The sequence below is a fragment of the Aulonocara sp. 'chitande type north' Nkhata Bay genome, linkage group LG8 (genome assembly GCF_057382095.1).
Source record: "Aulonocara sp. 'chitande type north' Nkhata Bay isolate Kocher_YH1m ecotype deep benthic linkage group LG8, A_spYH_male_GT1.1, whole genome shotgun sequence".
Taxonomy (NCBI): Eukaryota; Metazoa; Chordata; class Actinopteri; order Cichliformes; family Cichlidae; genus Aulonocara; species Aulonocara sp. 'chitande type north' Nkhata Bay.
Genome location: NC_141351.1, coordinates 19,978,042 through 19,999,900, shown reverse-complemented (window position 1 = coordinate 19,999,900; position 21,859 = coordinate 19,978,042). Strand labels below are relative to the sequence as shown.

The window sequence follows — 21,859 nt, the reverse complement described above, 5'->3', positions numbered from 1 at the left end:
AGGAAGGCATTAAACATTTTAACATTTTAATTACACTGTTCAAGCAGCATTAGGTATATCGATTTACAATGTGTAAACAATGTGTAAGCGCTGACTGAGCAAAGCGGAAATATTGACATTCTCTCCTGTCTTAACTTCTGTGCAGTCGCTTCACAAATATGATAGCCTTGCTTTTAATAACCCAAAGCTTTTAATTAGCTATTTATACCACTCTGCTTCATGTGGCCAGCATTTTGGCAGCAAACTGCTTTTGGCGGGGATCAACAGCATCTTTCTTATTGCCTGTTTTAGTAATGCCTGAATAAATAAACACTGATCCATTTTTCAGCAGGAGGCCTATAGGCGCTAATACCTGGTGTCATGTTGGCTTTATCAAGTCCTCCCTTTCTTCGTCACTATAGCCACCAGTGAGAGAGCCCACCCCCACCCTCCTGTGATGTGTGCCCGTCTTCAGTCTTGACACAGATTTCCAACTAGGTGCCTTCCTCCAGATATCGCTTTTACTCTGATTTCATGTATCCATCTACTTACTTTTCTATTCCTCATCTCTCTTTTTCTCTTTCCATCCCACCAGAAGTAGTTCTTGTGCTGTTTATAGATAAACTTCTAAACTACAAATAAGCTATAAATTCTAAAGTTTGAGCTGAAAACACAATACACATAAAAATCGGTATATTTGTTACAAAAAAGCCCAAAGAACAAACAAGTAACACTTTCGGAAAATAGTCCTTTTGGAGTCCTCTTCAAACTTTTCAGGCTATTAGCAGTGCTAAAACTGTCCTCTAACTGTAATCTCAGTTATCAATAAAAAACAAAAACAATTCCCCAAGTCATTGATCATGTATTCTAGAAATAGTGTAATTTTTGCTGTTTGTTATAAAAAACAAGTGTAAAAACAAAAAACAAAACTACGACCCCTGTCGTGTAAGTTTCAGACACATTTCTGTTTCACAGCTGATGATTTCCTCTTTTTCTCCTCCTCCAATCAAACCCACTCCACTTCTCCTTCCACTTTTTCCTCCATCCCCACCTTCATCTCATCAGTAGGGGATCGGAATACCTGCTGTGCATGATCAGGGGAGCAAGAGAGCTGATGAGAAAGCAAGCAAAAAAAGATGCCAACAGTATGGTGCTCACAAGCAAATACAGAAAATATATAGAACTGTGCACGCCCATAAAAAAAGAAAAGAAAAAGCTTCACAGAGGCAGGAAAACCATCTGACACAGCAGAGAGAGCAATATGCTGTGCATGTGGCATAGAGGTACCTGTGCTGTTAGCATTTAGAGCGTGATGACTTATGAGATGCATCTTGGAGCTGATTGATTTTCAAACATCTTAAAGCAGCTCCAGTTGCTGGGCTCATCTGGGATTCTTCATGCATGCTGAGACTGAAAACACTCTTCCTAAAGGGACAAGCAGGCCTCAATGGCTGTGGCTTATGATCTGAGGTAAATATTTAATGCTCGCTCGCTGGAGCGGTGACATCCTGGACACACAGCCATGAATTATGGATCTCTTCAGGGATGCGGGTAGAACGGAAGTGTCCAAAGCACCGAATGAATCCCGGGTGGCTTCCCAGGACCTTTCCAAAACGGGGACACAATCCAGGGCTTAACTTCTTTACCTGCCACTTATGAAAGACCAAAATATACAAGCTAGCACTGCTAACCACAGCTTTCCAATGACCTCGACGACGCAGCCCATTCTCTCTGTGATAATGCAACGTATCAGGTGATCTTTGAAGTTCTTTAGTTTCCCTCAAAGATCATTCAGGAGCATGTCAAAGCACCTGCCAAACTGAGTTCAAACTAATATTATCCAGAGCAAAACCAGATTTCATCAGTTTCTAGGAGCAGGAGGCATTTTCCCCCTGCTAGTTGATTTTAATGTGCTCCCATGCTGAGCATTCACTCCCCCCAGCCTGTAATCAGGGCTGGTGCAGTGGGGGTCACACAAAACTTGGTTACACAGCTTGTTCAGCACATCTAACCACTCCCAGTGTGTGCTGGGCCTCAGGGATCAAAGACCACATGACGCTGGAAGAAATTAAAAGTAAGCCAATTATCCTGAATGGCTTTGCATGTATATCAAGGGAGCAAGAAGGGAAAGATAAGAATTTCGCTTAAAAGAGCAGTTAATGTTTTACATGCTTCTTGAAGTTAACATGTTCATTATTTTTTTCTCTTTTATCGTTGTCTGTCTGATTTTGGTCACTCTTATTCAAATCCCCATCTCTCAGCGGTGTTGTGAGCAGCTGTCGGAGGCTTGCTTATAACGATGGCTTAGCACGTATCCGGCACGGTGCAGGGATTTATCAAGCCACAAGGCTGAGAAATTTGGATAAATCAGATATGTGTGAACATGCCTCTGTCTCTGTCTAGTTTTAATGTTTATTCCCACATCTTAGAATGCTTTCTCTTTTTTATTCCAACCCAATTTCCTTTTCCATTATTATTCTTCAGAAAAAGCCATGGTCTACAAGAGAGCCTGGTAGGCAGGACAGCTGCCCAGAAACATCTTGGCCAACTGTGCAGCTTTTACGCAACCCTAATTTTGCTTGCAGCAATAAGCAGTATTACTCCCATATGCAATTACTTTCTTGTGGATCAATTTTTTATGTAAAGAATCAAGGGCGCTTTTTCAATGAATGCCAGCCTTATAATGATTCTGTAGCACTTTCATCAATAATGATGATGAGGATTTATGTTTGATTGAAATAGATATAACTATAAATGTTTTATTTGCCACTAGGTGCTTCCCGTCTCTAATTTCCATTATTAAAAATAAATTATATTACAGCAAAATTAAATATACAATGATCACGGTTGCTCCCTTTAGTTAAAAACATGTGGTCCCAGCGCTGGAATAGTGGCTTCACAGTGCATCTCCAGAGAGTTCAACCACCGACTTTGTCAGCTTGTATACATATCTTATTTTGTTAATCCAGCACTGACACAGTCTGACAGTGCTGGTCCTGCTCTATCACATACAAACACACACACTCTCTAGTGTTTTGGCATCTGTCGTGGCTGTCCTTCTCCACTGGGCCGTGAGGGGCCTAACCTCGCTCCACAGCCTCAGACCTCCATTACATGCAGACAAATGGCCCCAGTTGGCTGATGGCCACCCCCCAGGAGAGAGAGAGAGGGGGGTCAGCAGGATCAAATGGCTCACATCGCTGGCTAAGGTATAAGTCAAACCACAGGCAGTAGACAGATGAAGGAAAAAGAAAGCTAGAGTGAAAGCAAGCAACAGGCTACAAGCCCTACCGCTCAACAGAGTTGTGATGAAAAAGCCACAGCTCCTGGGGATGGAGGGATGAAGAAGTGAGAGAAATGAGAGGAGGTGAGGGAGTGTTGGTCATGAAAACAGGCACTTGTTTTCTCACTGGGTGTATGGACTGAAGGTTTGTGCCTTACTGTTCGCTTTCTGCTTCCCTTTCACTTGTGGTTCATTGAGTGTTCAAACCAATATAAGGATGTCCCCAATAATGCTCAAATAGTGACATCTAAATGAACTCAAAGCCATTTAAGACAAGCCTTCATTAGCGGAGTAACTCGATTATCTTACCATAACAGGACACCCCTAAATTCTTCAACCATCAACTGAATTCTTACATAAAAATCAACCTGCATTAAGATTAAAAATAATTAATTCATTAGTCGTTCAATAGGAAAGTGTTTTTAATAATCAATCATTTCTTATTGTGAGTCTCCGTGGCGACTCTCGATCCCATTCACAGCGTGGTTTAGCTAGATTGGATCGCTCTACTGTGACCCATTGTTAAAACACTGGGATGCTGCAACACATTGCAATGGTTTTCAAATCACTGAAACTTTATATTTAATTGAAAACAGTACAATATATCAAATGTTAAAGCTGGGAAATTCTACATATTTTTTGGGGGGAAAAATGTGCTCATTTTGAGTTTGATGCCAGCCACACAATTCAAACATGCACGGGCATGTTTACATCTGTATTGCATCACATCTTTGACCAACACCACAAGAGTTTGGAAACTAATGAGACCAAATGCTGTAATTTTTTAAAAGGCTAGTGTGCTACAATTCTTGCTTTTTACATGATTTTAGCTTTTCAATTTGAGGCTTTTTTGTCATATTTTTCATTTCATAATGCACTGCTATTGCCATTAAAATTTTAAGTGTCAGGTCAAGCACTCTTATATGGAGCTATGCTGCTGTAATATGTGCAGCATATGGTTTGTCATACTATTGCTGAACTAAGCAAGGCTTTCCTTAAAAACGTTGTCTGGATATCAGCATACAATATGTCACTAGAAAAACTTTGTACATATCATTCAACGGTAATTGTGACTTTACAGATATGCAAGAGCTAATGCATCAGTGGAAAATGGGAAGCAGATGCCGTGATTTATTGAAACAGGTGCAAACACAAACGGAAAAAGAGTATGTAAGGCAACAAAACGTAAAATAAATGACCACTTTTATTCTTAAACAGAGCCTGAACTCTCTAAGGTAGCTTTCTTGATTTTTTTCTTCAAAAATAGTTCTCCGGGCTTGAAGGAAGTCTAAAGCTCTTCTTTGGATGTTAGCTGCCTTTTGTTCCCTTCGCTGTTGAGACGATCCTATACTACCTTAATAATGTTGTGACATCCAATCCAACACTTTTAGTATTCCACTGTGTGTTTTTCTACCCAGGCATGCTTTTACTGTTTGGAATCACCCCAACCCTGCTGAAAATGAATGATAACAAAATGAAACTGTTGCCAATCGGATGCTTTTCATGTGGTACTACACGGTGGATGAAAATCTGGACTTTGCTGCCTTCATAACTCATAACTTCATAACATCAATTTTGACAAGATCCTCAACACCACTGACTGAAAGGCAGCCCCAAATCATGACAGTCTCCACCATGCTTTACAGAACACTGGAGACACTCACTCTTGTACCTCTTTCATAACCTCCTGCGTACAAAGTGACGAAGATTTGAACAAAGCTAACTAACACAATGGCAATAAATGATGTGTTTTTGCAACAGGACCCTATAGATACAATTTAAAACTGGTTCTTTGCTAAGGTACAACATTCGTTGATCGTTTGAGTTGGCCTATTTTATGCCTGAATGATTTACTGTATAGGTCACTGTTAAATGGCTTAATAAGTTAACTAAAAAATCATCTGAAAATGGTAACAAGGACTGAAAATCAGTGAAAAAACAGCCAATGTCTGAAGAAAAATGTTGAAAGATCTTTAGAAGGCTTGGAGAGCTAAAGACTTATTAAAAATAAATAAATAAAGGAAGAAAGTCTGGCTCAGTGGAACCTAGAGATCTACCAATATTGGCAAGAGCCCAAAACAACAATAAAAACCTCTTGATTGCTGCTTCACAGATCTTTTGATTTCCCTGGAGTTTCTTTTTCTACTTTCACTGTCCTTGTATAAACAGACGTCAACATACAGCACAGAACTGAAAGGAATACAAGGAAACTTTAAAAAAAAAGTTTTTAAGTGTACACTTTCAGGATTAATCATTAGGTAGATATTGTATAATTTTGGCTTCATTAAAGCATAACCTTGCTCATGCACCTCCAAGTCTTAGGCCCTGGTTCTCTGATGGAAAATGTTGGAATGCTCCCTGTGGATTGGGGAGGGAGGCTCGAGGCTTCCTTGCCTCAAGCAAACAAGTTCCAAGTATCTTGGGGTCTTATTCATGAATGATGGAAATGCGGAGTGTTAGCTGGACTGACAGATTGGTGCGGCGTCAGCAGTTATGCGGACATTGCATTGAACTGTCATGGTGAGCAGAGTGCTGAGCAAAAAGGTGAAGCTTTCGATTTACCGATCAATCTACGTCTCAATCCGAAATATGGGTAATGACCAAAAGAGTAAGGTCGTGAATACAGTTGTCTAAAATTAGTTTTCCCTCTAGGGTGGCTAGGCTTAGACATAGAGATAGGGTGAGGAGTTCAGACATCCAGGAGGATCTCAGAGTAGAGCCACTGCTCCTGCATGTAAAATGAAGCCAGATGAGGCTGTTTGGGTATCTCATTAAGATGCCTCACCTCCATTTGGAGGTTTTCCAGAAATGGAAATTGTTAGTGGAAGGAGACCCTAGGGTAGAGCTTGAGAGATTATATACCTCCACTGGCCTGGGACTGGACACCTTGTGGTCCTCCAGGAGGAACTACAGAGTATTATTGGGAAGAAGGACATCTAGAATACCCTACATAGCCTGCTACCACTGCAACCCAACTTCAGAGAAAGACAACAGATGGATATCATCTTAAAATATATCTTGTCTTAATTAAACACACAATAGCTTCAGCTGTTGTTCAAACTTCTAATAATCTAGTTGATGAACAGTCAATTTTGGACAAAGGAAGAAAAAAAAGTAGATTTCTTGGTCTCTTGCAAGTAGTGAGGACCAAGAAATATTTAAGAATAGCAAGTTATTTCTTGTAGGACTAGATACATCCATTCATTCATTTAGGAATCTATGTAAATTGTGATTTTTTTTATGTTATTCTTGCTTCTCCTTGTCGTCTATTCTCTCTTGACCTGAAGATCGTCAGGTTCATGACTAATGCTGGGCAGTTGTAGGCAAATGCAAAGGAAGGGCATGGCTATTCACTGGTCCTCGTGACTAATGGAGAATCCATAGCACGCTGACAGGACCTGAGCATCCCAGGCAGGGCCCATTAATTGATCAGTAGCTACAGCAAATTACTCAAGCGAACTGCAGTGTGTGTGTATGTGTCTCAACGATGTCCTCCCACTGACTCCTCCAGGTCAGGCTCCTCTGTGTTCTGTCTTAACAGACACCTCTACAAGGTTGTTTCGGTGTAAATCCATGCCAAAATGTCAATAGAAAGTTTCTGGGAGAAAAACAACAGGTAGTGGGTAGTGAGTTGTTGTCAGATGTGAAAAAGTGAGGACAGAATCCAGCGCTATATCTAACGACAGACTCACCTTTCAGCCAGGAGCCACACAATTCCTGGCAAATGCATTTAACTAAAAGAGGCTCTGATTACACACGACATTAAGTCTCCAAAATAGCATAACAAATCACAGCAGCTGAATGGAGAAGATCCTCTCGACTACATTTCCATTCACCGAGAGAAGAATGTCAGCCATTAGAAAGTTCTTTTTCTCCTTGCATCCTGTTTCATATATTGTAACAAAAAGACCCTGACTGAACTGATTCATTAAAGCAAAGCTAGATCAATGTCTGGTTGCACATTTCAGCTTACAGTCAAACAAGGACATGTGCTTTGAACCTGGGCAGTACACAACATGAGCACAGCAAAGACTGTAAGAGACAAACGCATCAGTAAGTGATTCCGTGAGCTTATGGGCGTACTGTTAGAGAGCAAAGGAGTCTCTGCCCACGCCGAGGCCAGCAGCTGCACGAGTCACATTGCAGAAAGTGAGCAGTCACTGTGCCACAGTAAGACGCAGCCTTGCCAAGGGGAATATTGGCAGCAGGGAAGCAAAAATGCAGCATTCATTAAGTTTACACATTCAAGGCCTGGGTGGTGTGTTCATACTACTAACATAATGATGTTCAGCTGGTATCACATATTTCCCCATTACCATCTTTAGATGGCATAAACCAAAATATATAACAAATTCGAATTTGACCCGTAATGGACAGTCGGGACCGTCAAGTTGTATAAGAATCCCAAAAATGTCTTTGAGAGGTTTTATACAGAACCAGAGTTGTGAAATGACTGTCAAACCAGTAATCACAATCAGAATTTGGAGTGCTGAAGTGTGCTTTACTCAAACCACATTTTGAAATAATCATGCAATTATTCTGAAATAATCGGTGCCAGATCAGCCAGAACGGGATCCAGGATTGTAATTCTATTATTTGTTTTACATGTTTTGAATGGACATGGTACGCTCTGGTATTAAAACAAACCACTCAATACGATTTCAGTTATTCAAAGAAGCATCTTTCAGCTCCTTCAAATGGATTTCCTAAATATTTCATCATTGACCCCGCGTAAGAAAGTAAACACGTTCTATTCGTTACAGCCATATTATACCCAGGGTTAATTCTCTCTTTGAACAGTGCTGGTCATACATAATGAGACGTCAGCCTCTTAAAGTGTGAGTATTAATATTTGCTAATCTACAAAGCCAGTGCCGACTCTGAAGGAGTTTGGGTGAACGCTTGGTCTATGATCTTGAGAAGCTGCAAATAGCAAGACTGGAAGCCAAGCAATCAGGCTATTTTGAACAGGCATGTTTTGAACAGTCACTGCCCTAGTCCCTGATAAACTGAAGGGGGCATTTTATGCTGTCAGCAGCATTCCAATATCGAATGCTGACTGTGAGCTAGCCTTTTCTTTCTCTCTCTCTCTCTCTCTTTTTTTTTTTTTTTGAAATGAACTTGATTTGCACCCAAAATCCATTCCTCTCTGCACACATCCACTAGATCATATTTACTCTTTCTGAAGAGTAAATTCAGTTCCCAGCTGTGGGTGGCCAAAGGACATAAAAATGCCACAGACATCCGCAGTTTAAGCCAAAATAGGAAACACGAGGCGAATCAGGACGGGACTGTGGTGTGGGGTGTTATGGACAACAAGATGAGGTGAGGACATGATCCAATCTGAGCAATTCCTTATTGTGAACAGTGAGGTATAAAGACCTGAGGACTGAACTGCAAGTTCTGTAAGCTTCATAGCTAAGCATGTGATGATGTGGGTGTTGTGTGTACTGAGAAAAGTGGTCTAAAAACATTCAACATCACTTATTGAAAATTGATGCCTAGGAGCCAAACAGCTTAGTAAGTGGAAATTTAGTACACACTTTGCACCATGTTCTGTACAGCAGCTGTATGCTCCACCAGTTTTTTGATTAATCAATACTTAGATATCTGAATCTTGCCTATAATCTATATTACTGAATCTTATATTCAGTAATCCTGTATATAGAGGATTACTCTCTATTCTCCAGACATCCTCCCTATGTATTCGAAAGATTTGCATTTGAATCATGGATTCAATTCTGCAGCCAGATAAAGATTTATACAGCTATAAATACAAACATTTTGAGGTATGTACTTGTTCTCCTGAGATGTGTATTTTTATATGTGTACCCAACCTGAGACCTAGAGCACCTCCTTGCAATCAACAAGTGTCATCCTTGAGTGATTTCTCAGCTTCTCTCACCTTTCTACCACGTACAAAAAATATCACACAAGAACTCTCGAACTACACGATACAGTTTGAGGAAACTCCCAGAATTTCAACTAAATGAAAGCACAATGCAAAAAAAAGAAAGAAAAGAAATTGGTCGTACAGCAGCCTCCAGAGCGAGTGTGAATTATATTAAGTATTAGATTGGTTGGATGAGAGCCTCGACATTTTTTGAGCGATCTGATTGTTTTTGCTCTTTTCTCTTTTGTAGGGGCGTGATTAAAAAGAGCACAGACAAGCAGCAAGACAGACCCCTGAGGAGCCTGTAAATTAAACTTATGACACCTTAGGATGGCTAGCAAGAGCAGGAGACAATTAGGGGAAATGGTCACCCTGGTTCTAATCCATGGCATGTTTTTGTCAGTCCTCGTTCTCCTTCACCGCCATTCCACTTTAGCTTGTTCCACTATATAACTCTTGTAACACATGGCACACCGAGATCTTCCAGGTGGTCTTACAACAAGAGAACGTCTGAAGAAATGCATAACGATGTGACAGATTTAGAGAGATAGAGCCTTCATGACGGCAACACTTGTGGTTTGGTGCGACTCACTCAGTCGCACTCCCTCATTCTCTCCTCCACTAGCGAGACTTTGATGCCTCTACAGAGTAAACGCTAGTGGCATGAATCAAATTCAATTAAATGATTTTCAATAAAAAAGGCTGCCTGTTATCAACAGTGCTCATTTGCACACTGTGACCTTGGTAGTGCATGTGGTATTAGCATTCTCAGAGCTGCGGGGTAGGAAGTGAGGATGAAGAGCAGCAAAGTACACACAGCGGGTGGCCCATAATGGAGACAAAAGAAGGGAGCGAGATAGAGGAGGGAGACAGCGACAGAACGGCAAATGAAGCCGCTATTATGCCTGACACACTGGTCACTGCACATACCACTTGTGACGTCAACAGAGAAGCATAACCTTTTATAGTCGTGCATGAGGTTCACTGATTTGCTGAAGATCTTCTAAAAGAACAGCATACTGCTGAGAAAACTACAGTCTGCGCCACAGAAAGAGGAAGTACATAATTCAAAGACAAATACAATGCTGTTTTTCAATAACTTTCCACAGAACGTCTCATCATTTCTAGCTGAAGCACCAATCTTCCAACACAGTTCAATGCCATCTGGGAATTCCTATACTCCCACACTGATGGATTATAGAGATGCTCGTAAAGACGGGCTCGCTCATGCCTTCAGCTTGCCCATTTTGTTCTATCTGCACAGCGCACACCAGGTTACAAAAAACCTGAGAAATAAGGAACCATCTGTAACGATGTCAGAGAACACAACCGCATCAGCTTGAGAGAAATAAGAAGTTCAACTTATTTTGTAGATCCTTCTTATTAAAAAAACTATTCTTTAAAAACACAGACAGAGCAGGCTACCGGTGGCCAGCAACCTTCATCTTCTCAGTACGCCTGGGCATTTGTCTCATTGTGATTCTAGGTCAGGGGATGATTACTGATGATGAGAAGATGATAAGAAAGATTCACTCTAACTAAGGGCAAGGTCACCTCCCACTGTGAAGAAATGCAGATGTGATGAGACGGGATAAGTGACTTTTTAACGCACACGCTGGTACACACAAATATCCCCCCCACAAAGATGTGAGTAACCTCAGTACAATGTCAGTCACTGAAAGATAAAGTTAAAACCCTACCGTGTGGAGGTGTAGCCTGTGTAGCATCACGGGGAACATAATCTTAATTAATCTGTCAAATGTGCTTGGAGCACAAGTATAGGCAAGTATATTTATGGACAAATATTCTAAAGTAACTCAGATATTTTAGGCAAAACTAACATAATACATGCAAATGCCCAAACCAAACAGTCAAGTTGCATTTTGGGAAATGTAGTTGTCAGGTTGTGCTGACAGTGTACAGATGCAGTACATTTTCAATTAGTAATAAAATAACAAAGTTTGTATCTGCTTCTTTCTTGGGCCACATAGCACGTTAAAGTGAAGAAAGCACTTTAAAAAAATCTACCTTCATATTTGCATTCTACCTTTTTAAGTGACCAGAATGAGACAGCAATACAAATAGGCTGTCAGGAGGCCCAGTGCTCCATAGCCCTGTCAGACCATGATTTTGCTGTTGGTTGGCAAGCAAAAACAACAAAATAAAGACAGACAATGGGCAACATTAAGAAAAAGACATAGATAAGGAAATAGAAAAGGGTTTTCTTACAAAATTGAAAAAAAATGTGTAAGACGAGAGATATCCCATTGCACACAGAGTGCTGAAACCGTTTTGTCTTCAGCCCTTGTTCTGTAGAAGAAATTCAAGCTGTCCTTCAGCACAAAATCTAGCAAGATGAAAAACAAACAACAGGTAGGAACAGCTGCTCTCAAACTAAAGCCCTCAAACACCTTCAGGGACAAAGGAAAAAAAAAGGAAAAAAAAAACAACCCAAAAAATATTTCTAGAGTCAAACAGAAAAGCCAAATAAGACACAAAAGGCCCAACGAACAAAAAAACAGAAAAACAACAAGAGAAGAAAACTCACATGCGGCTGCTGGGTGGAATCTTGCGCCCATCTCTGAACCAGGTGACTTGTGGCTGAGGGAAGCTGCGAATGCGTGGTGCTGGAATCACAGCACCCTCTCCCTGAGAGACTGACTGCGTACGTTCGCCTTCCTCAAAACTTCCCATAACTAAAGGAAAACACACAATACACAGACAAAAACAAGGGAAGCAAGAGAGAACAAGAGAGTGAGACTGACAGTCGCAGGAACAAATTACTCTTGCTTTCTTCTTCTTTGACTTTTGGTAACCACAGAGCTTTTGTCATCTGCTGTCTATTGTGAAATTTCACACTATAGCTATTTGATGGACAGCAAAGTGTTGTTGCCATGGTTTCCATGGTACATCAAGCAAGGCTAGAAGGAACCGGCACGTAACGACTCACAGAGGGACATCGAGGGACGCTAAATTGACTAATATTCATATCCCGTATCCTCCTGTGTGGATGCATCAAAGGCAATCAATCTTGATCACCCACTAAATTTGTGCATTGCGCAACATAGTAGATGACCAGCTATGCCGCTTCTCTATTATCTCGTAATATATTTCATTTGTTAGAGTATTTTTATTCATCCCTTGCCTCATTATATCTTAAAAGCTGACAAAACGCTGGACTAATATTACCACCTCCCCCCCCCCCTTTCCACTCCCGATTTCTAATGGGAATTTATCAACTAGCTGTAAATTCATCTGTTGTGGGTTGTGAAATTCCCCTATGCTGTTACATTAGCAGATGCTGATTGTAAACCTTTACAGGACAACAGTAACAAGTAGACTTTATGTTTTCCTCCTCCAGCACAGTCTGAAACACAGTCACAGCATTATTTTTCTCCAAAGATCATATATTTGCCTCCGTGATTTAAAGGGGAACAATAGGCAGAAATAAATAAAATGTTACATTGAAAACCCAATTATGACACACATTTTGGAGATAATATCTCGGGAACATTCAGGGATGAAGGTGAGGGAGTCTGAACCGAGGATGCTGCAGTGGTTGTGAATCGATGGCAGACTTATTTTTCCTCACTCTCTTTCAAGAGAATAAAAAAAGGTAATCTGGCTTTACGCTGCAGCTGTGGTGCTTAGCTTAAATGAAAATCTGGGAAGTGTGCAAATCCCCCGACTTTGATCTGCAGTTTCAGTGATGTGATGTCCTCCTCCCCTTCTTCCCTAATCTCTAATGCCTCGGCATGTTTCCCTTTCTCTGAGGTGTGTCTCTGCAATTCTAATTGTGCTGCCTCAATAGAATAGTTTCTAGAAGAAATCTCTCCATCTATCCTTCCTTCTTTCTTCTTCTCCCTCTCCCTCCCTTGTCCAGCTCATCCATTCCTTTTGCAGGTGTCCTTAATTCTCCTTTTTTACTCTGCGTCACCATCCATACCACTTCATGAGCAACTGAGAGGGAAGAAGAGAATTATGGAAATGGGAAGTGTTTGGAATAAATAGGAACTGAAATAACAGCAGGGTGGAGGCCAAGAAATAAATAGAAAGCAGTGGTGGCCAGATGACAAAGTCAAGAGAGGGAGGAAGCCGAAACAACAAACAGAACCAGTGATGGACGCCACAAAAAGTCTGTCTCCTGGAGGAGTATTTAGTATTTTAGTATTTATTTATTTATTGTCATTGTCAAGAACAATGAAATTGCGTTTGGGGCTTCCATACAACCCCAAAAAAAAGAAGAAAATAATAAATATCCCTTAAAACCCAAGTGTACATATTTAACCCAGTGTGACTCCAATGCAATAAGACAATCCTTAGCAATAATGTTCGTAGAAATTCAGACAAAGACCTGAGAAACATGACAAAATACAACAATGCAACCCATTCAATATTATTGTACTGTGAGATATGATATCAGATATGATAGTTATCCATTTAAGAAAGAGGGGGGGGGGGGGCAGGAGGGGGAAGAGAATAAAGATATGATGCACCAATGCAGACCAGTTCATTGCTATTAAGAAGTTGGATATGGTTATTGTCCGTGAGAGGGGGGCAGAGAGTTCAGGAGCCTCACAGCCTGTGGATACAGGCTGTTGGCCAGTCTGGATGTTCTGGCCTGTATAGACCTGTACCTTCTCCCTGAGGGCAGCAGATGGAAAAGGTGGCGCGCAGGGTGATGTTGGTCCCGCAGGATACTGTGCACCCTCCTCAGACAGCGAGTGGGGAAGATATTACTGATCTCTGGCAGACTTGTTCCAATAATTCTGCCAGCTTCTTTCACCACCCGCTGGAGTGCTTGCTGATCGGCCTTGGTGCAGCTGGGGAACCACACTAGAAATCCATACGTCAGAACGTTGCTGATGGCACAGTTGTAGAAGTTCAACATCAGAGATCTGGGAATGTGTGCGCTCCGCAGTCTCCTCAGGTAGTAGAGGCGCTGTTGGGCCTTCCGTACAACTGAGGTGATATGGTTGCCCCAGGACAGGTCCTCGGTCACAGTTACCCCCAAGAATTTAAAACTGCTCACCCTCTCCACCGCCTCACTGCCAATGAAGAGGCTTCGGCAACAGTGTGTTTGCCGAATACGAGAGAAGTCGACCCGTGGGACTCAATTTCCTATCACCCTCCCATTTCTTTCTCTTTAGTGGCTGGTTGAGTGCATCGACAGGTACAGCTGTACGTTACATCCATTCAAATGCGGCTGGAACACAGGGAAGCAAGTGAACCAGGCATACCCTAGTAAAGCACGATAATGGACAAGTTGTGTATATGGGAAGGAGGGGTGGATTTGATGTGACAACACTCCAGACACCTCAGTGGCACGTCTAATAGCTCGTTAACAAGACGAGGGAGCTGAGTGGCCTGAAAACGAATGTGAAAATTTGCAGAAACACTGTGCACGGGAGCTCTATTTTTGCCAAAGAAACAACAGATGTTGTTGACAAAGGAGAGAGAATGAAAAAAGCAGCGGTCATATTGAAATGAAGCAAAGTTAAAAAGAACCATGGCAACAATATCAATCTAATGAGAATGCTGAGTGGAACAGCTGTCTGGGATGATAACACTCTGAATGAGATGCAGGTAGATCTTTCACCCTGCCAGCATCTGTCCCTCCCTAGTCAGTCCTTGATACAAAGGCACCCAAAGATAGCGTGGGCCTACTGTGTACTAAACTGCTGCAGTTAAGCGCACATGCTTTCTCTCGCTTAAATCAGCATGTGTCTATTAGACAGCCGTTTATTCATTCGTTGGATCTGTGCTTCAGCTGCGTCCTGTGTTAATACTTACAGGCCACTTGTACTTCTGTGCGCCTCTGCAGAAGGGCTCCCACCCGATTTCTCACAATGCAGCGGTAAAAGCCAGCATGGGAGCGGTCCAGTGAAGGGATTAGGTACCTTTTAACAAGCACAGAAACACACGAGAAAAAGATTTAAATACTTTTAACTCTTAATAAACTAAAAAAAAAAACTAATTAAGACAAAAGTAGAATTCAAAGAAGTTTTTTAATTTATAGGCACGAACAAGCTGAAAAGCATTTGAGTGCGCACACACATTAAATACACAAACTTAAGACTATCTAATAGAAGAACAAGGGCATTGAGGACATCGCAGCTTAGCTGTTGTTTATTCCACCGATAATGATACTTGAGAGGCTAACCCAGCCATCACAGTGAAGCCATCCCTCACACACTTACTTAGACACAGGCACTAAGCTCAGACAGCAAACACCTGCATTAAAATGTCTTTTATGCAAACATACACACACATACACATACACACACACACACAGACAAACAGAACACCCCCCTGGGACAAAGGTTGAAGCCTCATGTCTTCAGCAGCTGACATTCTCACGATGACCTTGACTTCGGTGTCCAGCTGTGATAGCAGTACTGCCTCAGTGCCAGGTGGCGGCAGAGTGACATGTACTTTTTGCAAGGATAGAAGTGTACACTTAGCACTGTCTTGCTAAGGTGTCTAAGGTTTTGGCTTGAGAAAGGACTGCATTAAAACAGTCCCTGTTTTGTTGCAATTAGACTGCAAAGACACACCTAAAAATGACTTAAATAGTGTGAAATGCTGTCATTCTGTCAGACTCCGCTAGTGTCGTAAGGGCTCTTTTGACATCAGTGCCTTGACTCACCACCTGCTGTAATTTCTGAAGCCAACAGATAATGCTCCTCTTTTAATGAGGAACAAAGTACGCATCTGGAAGTTCGTTCAGAAAAGGCAAGTGAGGAGATGATGGTTTGTGTACTAATTTTTTATTTTCAAATTCATTTACAAGTTAGATCACATCCTAACATTAACCCTGCAGGCTGAAAAATGCCGCATAACCAATGCGTTTAAATATAAAGCCAAAAGGTCCTTTGAAAGCATTGATTTATGACAAGCTGGGAGTGAGAATGGGCAGTTTGATGAAGCCATAAAGAGAAAACAATGACTTTCTGTTTATTCAATGCAGGTATAGACCTTTGCTTTTAAAAAGTTTCAAGCACATTGAACTTCTAATTGTGTTCTGTAGAACAAAAAGCTTTTAAATTGAGTTGTTAGGGTATCAATTGTTTACCAAGTTGATTACCTGAAAGCTAATAGGTGAATATGTGGTATAGTGGTGGGCATCCCCAGTTTGAGACTAGGAGGAGACACAAATCCACCCTCAAAAGATGAGAAGACAGTGTACTCTTTCTGCCAGACAAATGAGAAGGTTCAGATAGGAAGGGCAACTGGCATAAAATAAAAAACTGTGCCAAATCAAATTTGGGGATCCATCTACCATGGCAGCCCCTTGGGAAAATAAGGGAGCAGCCAAAAAAAACCCTTTTCATTACTTGCAAAGTGATACTTGATTGTGTGCTTGTGTCTTTTCAATATCTGGAAAACACCTGGCTACGTCTGTGAGAGAAAACTTCAATAGCACCAGGATACGAAATGGATTAGGGCAATTCATTTTAGAGATCAGGCACACCTCAAAACGGCAGGTGTCAACGTCCTAAAACCTTCCAATAACTAAAAGAAATGACTGCACTGAGGGAGCTACAAGGAGCGGCCGGCTGTTAAAGTGGTTGCACGGACAGTCTCTAATGGCATGTTACATAGCAGCACAACATGCAGAAGTTGCAAGTTAGCCTACAGCCAGTTGCACATGTTTAATTTGAAAGTCACTCTAGCACAGCACACTCTTGTCAAAATACATACTTGTAGGAGGTGAAACAGTTCCCACTAGGAGCATGTGTGACAGCAAAGCTGTCACATTCCTGCATGATATGTGCTCAGAAATGCTTAGAGCACTGCCAGGCAGATTGTTTGAGAGTAACCTTTAGTAATTGTATGTACTGGTTTCTATAGTAACCACATGCAGTTTGTTTGAAAAGTTTTTTTGTGATTTAACCTTTTGTTTACACAGGGCTTTTTTGTCATGAATCAGTGTTTGGCGAGAACATAAGTGAGACTATTTGTTAAAAAAAGAGCAATTTCATAGTTCAGAAGTGCATTCAACAAGCTGTTTGCAGTGAAGTTGGATGCTTGCAGAAGCAAAACTATAACTGCAAACAAAGCAGTTGTATTTTAGAGGCCATCAAAATAATTATTCCCCTAAAAATGCTCTGTTACATATGCCTAATGGTACCTAAATATCTGAAAAGCACTCATCTGGTCTCTTCTGTAGTTGACTAAAAATGCATCAAGAGATTCAAAAGCACTGCAGAGAGCTCAAGGCTCAAGAGAAGAAAAAAGAAATATCTATTTTCTAATAGTGTTTTTAAAGCAAGCTAACCAAAAACATACCCTCCTGCATTACACGCACATAAATATATTTAAAAAGTTTCCACATAGAAGTAGGCTAGAATATATTTTTTAAATTTGGTGATTTTGATCATGCTGACAATCAGACTTTAAAGTAGAAACGAAAAGGAAGAATTAATTCATAGTGCGCATATCTAGAAGAGCATGGTGCTGTGCTCAGGATTCTGGTTTCTGCTAGTTGGATAAAAAAACTCTGCATTCAAATCTCTGCATGTGAATTTCAAAAAACGAGGATGCCATTATCCTGTTGGACAAGGAATCTTCTTAAGTCCTCCATCGGACAAAGTAGAGATCTGTCAGCAACCACTTGGTAATCATTAGTCACAATATAAAAATGTGCATTTCTCCACTGATTGTGAGTGATTGCTGTGTCAAAGTAACAGGGGGTCATTGATTAGAAACTGGTCAATGACCCCCTGGTAACGATCGTTTGCTAGGAAAGACTATGTATTCTGCGACTGGTTGGGGAGCGACTGCTGCAGGTTGCTGGCCGTCCCAAGCATGCGGTATATGGCGCTTGTTTGTGTTGGTTGATGGCAGATTGTTGCGATAGCTAGAGGTCTGCATGGAACGAAACATGAAACTGAGTTTGCAGTGCAACCTAAACTGCAAATGGAAAACTTACCCCTTCAAAATAAAAGCAGCGCCTTGCAACTACAACCAACACAATTCAAAAGATGCAGTTTTTACTTTGAAGATGAAAGTTCGTCATTTCCAGTTTGTGTCTCACTTTTTGAAGTTTCACTAACCACTCACTGTCTAGTTTGCTCTTTGAATTATCCCGATAGCTTGAAAAGGTCCAGAAAGCCGACTCTATTCTTTAAATGTAGTGCTTTTGAAATTGATATAGTGCCGTAACAACAAATGGCTGGATGTGCTGGAAGGCTTTTAATATCTATAACAAAAAAATGAAGTGGTATCAAACCTCATTACCAGCAGCGCCACTTGGGCCCGAAGGACTAAATGAGTTTTAGCCCAAAGTCTGTTAAGGCTTAATCAACTAATCAGTAGGCTCTATTAATGATGTGTGACTCCTTTCATATGTTCCATCAACTAAATGAATACAATTACGTATATATGCTATGCATAAATGGAAGGGAGAGGAGGTGAATAGATAATGGGATGCCAGCAAAGGAAGACTGTTACAAAAAAAGTGAGCTCGCTCAGTGGTTTGGAGAAGAAGAAGCAGATATCGAGCGAGAAATATCTGACAGGTGGTGTCGTTGCTCCAAGTTTAACCTCACTGAGGCCTAGAGAGAATTCACCCTAGAGCCAGAACCTTCAGGGTGACTTTAGTTAGTATTCTTTCACTTTCTCTCCCTCTCTTTCTCCCTCTTTCACTCTGTCCCTTATATAATGAATACAATTAACCTTTGCAGAGTTGTGCACGTTGGCAGCAGGTTGGGGGAGTCAGCGGGGGCTCGCTGTGTTGGACAGAGATTGATTGATGTTCCTGTGGTCAGCACACTCCGTCAGATCCCCTTTAATTAGCCCCACTCAGGAGAAATGATTAGTTGGAGGAGTGGCAGGGAGACGGATAGAGGGACATGAGAAAAAGGGGAGGACTTGGCATAAAGTGGGTTGGAGATGGAGGAAGGCAGAGAGAACAGAAGGGATGGAAGAATGAAAACAGGTTAGCGAGAGAGGGGGAAAAGATGAAGAGATGGCAGCGGATAACTGGAGAAACTATCATCTTTGATTGTAGGTGGCTGCAGTGCACTCTTTTTTAGAGCGTTCCCATAATAACATCATACCTTCACCAAGGTTAGCTCCAATAACATTCGACTTTAATTGCTAGTTAAACACTAGCATTATAAAACCTCATTCACACACTGCAAGGACACTGTAATTACAGCCTATCTTATCATAAAAGTAAATCATAATAAATTATAAAGCATCATAAATTTATTATGAGCTGGTAATGACACCAACATTTTTCTCTACTAAACACTGCAATTAATTAGAAACCAGATCTGAAAGTGTGTGTGTTGTTGATGCTGTGTCACGTGATGCAAAGATCAGATTTGACTAAAAAACGAAACGAAGCACGATGTGTGACCGCTCACTTATAATGATCTCCCCCCTCATGTTACATTTACAGCTAACAGAAAGGTCTTCAACCTCATATAACAGTTTGATGTCACTTTACTTTTCTTAACGAGTTCACTTAACAGCAACAGGGCATACTTCAACAGCTTGTATATTCAAAAGGGTAGCATACAAACAAAAGCAGTTGCAGTGGATAATTATTAGCTTTGACAGCCTAATTACTTATTTATTCAGGGGATCATGATGGACTGATGTGTGTCATTATTCTAATAGGATGATTATATGCTTATAGTGTGTTTACCGTGTGCTTGAAATATCCATCACAGAAAGCGACACGTGAAAGCAACATTGACAGAAAATCAAAGATACTTGTTTATAGCTCTGAAATGCTCCACCGCATGCGTAATGTCTCTGAAAAGAGATCAATACTCTTTGAGATCAACTATATATTTTTAAGGACATTCCATTTAAAGATGCACTGGATCATATAAGAAATGTTTTCTTGGTTAAATGTTTCTCAGTTTCTTCTTAATTCCTAACACATCCACTACATCACAGGTAACTGGGACTTCTCATTTAAGCTACTTGAAATAAATAGATTCTTTAGAGGTCCACAGAGGATAGCTTCTTCTATTCTTTAGGATGACGCAGAGGGATAAGTGTCCAAAGGAGACAGTATACTCAAACTAATACTATTTTAAGATCATTTTATCTTACAATTTCCGCCCTATAATGTCTGAAAAAGCCAGTTTCCTTTTCTATGCATTCATCAAAGCTGTGAAATAGTCGCGAAGGCCAGAACATATTATGTTGCAAATATACGACAAACAAAAGCCTGCATACTTGTACAAAGGATGAAATTGGTAAAGGATACTGAAACATTCTTGAATTAAGAACTATTTATATCAGAACTTAAAAGACTACAATAGTAAAAATACTTTGTAAACTATATAAACATGATAAAGTGAGGCTACTTCCTGTTTAATTTGGAGATTCAGTGTAATTATTCGTATAACGTGATGTCCTTGCACATCCATACAGTACAGTATGGATGTGCTTCTACAGTAGAGAAGCAGCCATACCAGCCAGCAGCACAGTGACACACACGCATGAACAAATGCTGGATATTGTGCAAAATAAAACAGTGTCTTCTTCTCCTGTTGTCTCACTTGCACTTGAGACTCACTCACTCTGCTCAGCCATAGAAAACAAGAAGTGAGTGCGTGCAAGGGAGGAGAGAGAAAGGTACAATCTATTGTATCTAGGGGCTGTGGCTGAGAATGCCAGAGAGATAGAAAATGGACATTTCTAGTTATAGCCAGAAATCCATTAAGGTCATCCAGAGAGAGATGCTGCCTGGCTGACTGTATTCAAGGCGTGCCCATCCCTAACATGATGGGATTCAAGTACTGACCTAAGGTACTGCAACTCTTTCTCCTTAGCACGGATAAAGGTTAGCCGAACATTAGCAAATAAACAAGGATAACAATGCGTTCAACCAATCAGCTTAATAATACATGTGGATTTATTTGACCTGTATATTGAAAAATTCAGTTATGTCTCACGCTGGTCAAGTCTGCATACTAATTCTTCTTTTTCTTATTGTTATTGTTACATGAAAGGATACTTTCATTTAATCCAGTGAAGTAGCTTTGGATTTTCTGTTTTGTTGTTTTGCTTTTATTTGATGTCTTTTATTCACAGGGCCTTAAAGCACAGAAATCCAAGCATATAAAAGAAACGCATACAGATTAAGTAGAGAGTGCCACGGATCCGCTAAATAAAAACTATTTATTTAGATCTGATGTGACTCGCTAGAACAATTGTGTGTGACAATTGGAAAGAGCGACAGTAGAAGGAGCAAGGATATGTGGGATGTGTCAAAGAAAACAACACACTGGGGAAATGGGAAATGAAAATGACAGTGAGCGAATGGGCAAATTTGAATCTCAAGGTCTTATTATTTGCTGCTGTGCTTTATTCCTCATGCAATTTCATTTTCCACATGCACACTTTGACCCACCTCCTGTTCTACATGCATTCACATTTGTTTTGGCACATGGAGACGGGAACAAAAGGAATCTTCAATTTGTCTGATTTTCAACAGGGTTTTTTCACATTTCGTGCGATAAATTGCTGTTTAATGACAGTAAAAAGGCAGAGCACACACAAACCATGACTTGGATCCTACTCTTGTGTCTGTTATATATGTACTCATTACAGAAACAAATAAAAACAATTTTCATAATTACCACCGCTGTTAATTTAGGGCAGCTGTCGTATGAACCTCTCATTGGGTGGTGGTCACTGTAGCTGGAGACAGATGGCACTTTCCCAACAGGACA

The 21,859-nt window shown here is 40.8% G+C and overlaps 1 protein-coding gene across 5 annotated transcripts in view; it reads right to left on the bottom strand.

The window, feature by feature from the left end:
* Positions 1-21,859, bottom strand: part of sdk2b (sidekick cell adhesion molecule 2b) — a 280,187-nt gene that overhangs the window by 50,845 nt on the left and 207,483 nt on the right. For all 5 annotated transcript variants that reach the window (XM_086304172.1, XM_086304171.1, XM_086304176.1 and 2 more), the window contains 2 exons: positions 14,949-15,055; positions 11,704-11,851 (listed from right to left, as the gene is read on the bottom strand). In XM_086304172.1, coding sequence (XP_086160298.1) covers positions 11,704-11,851; positions 14,949-15,055 — 255 coding nt within the window. The remainder of the gene's footprint in view (positions 1-11,703; positions 11,852-14,948; positions 15,056-21,859) is intronic.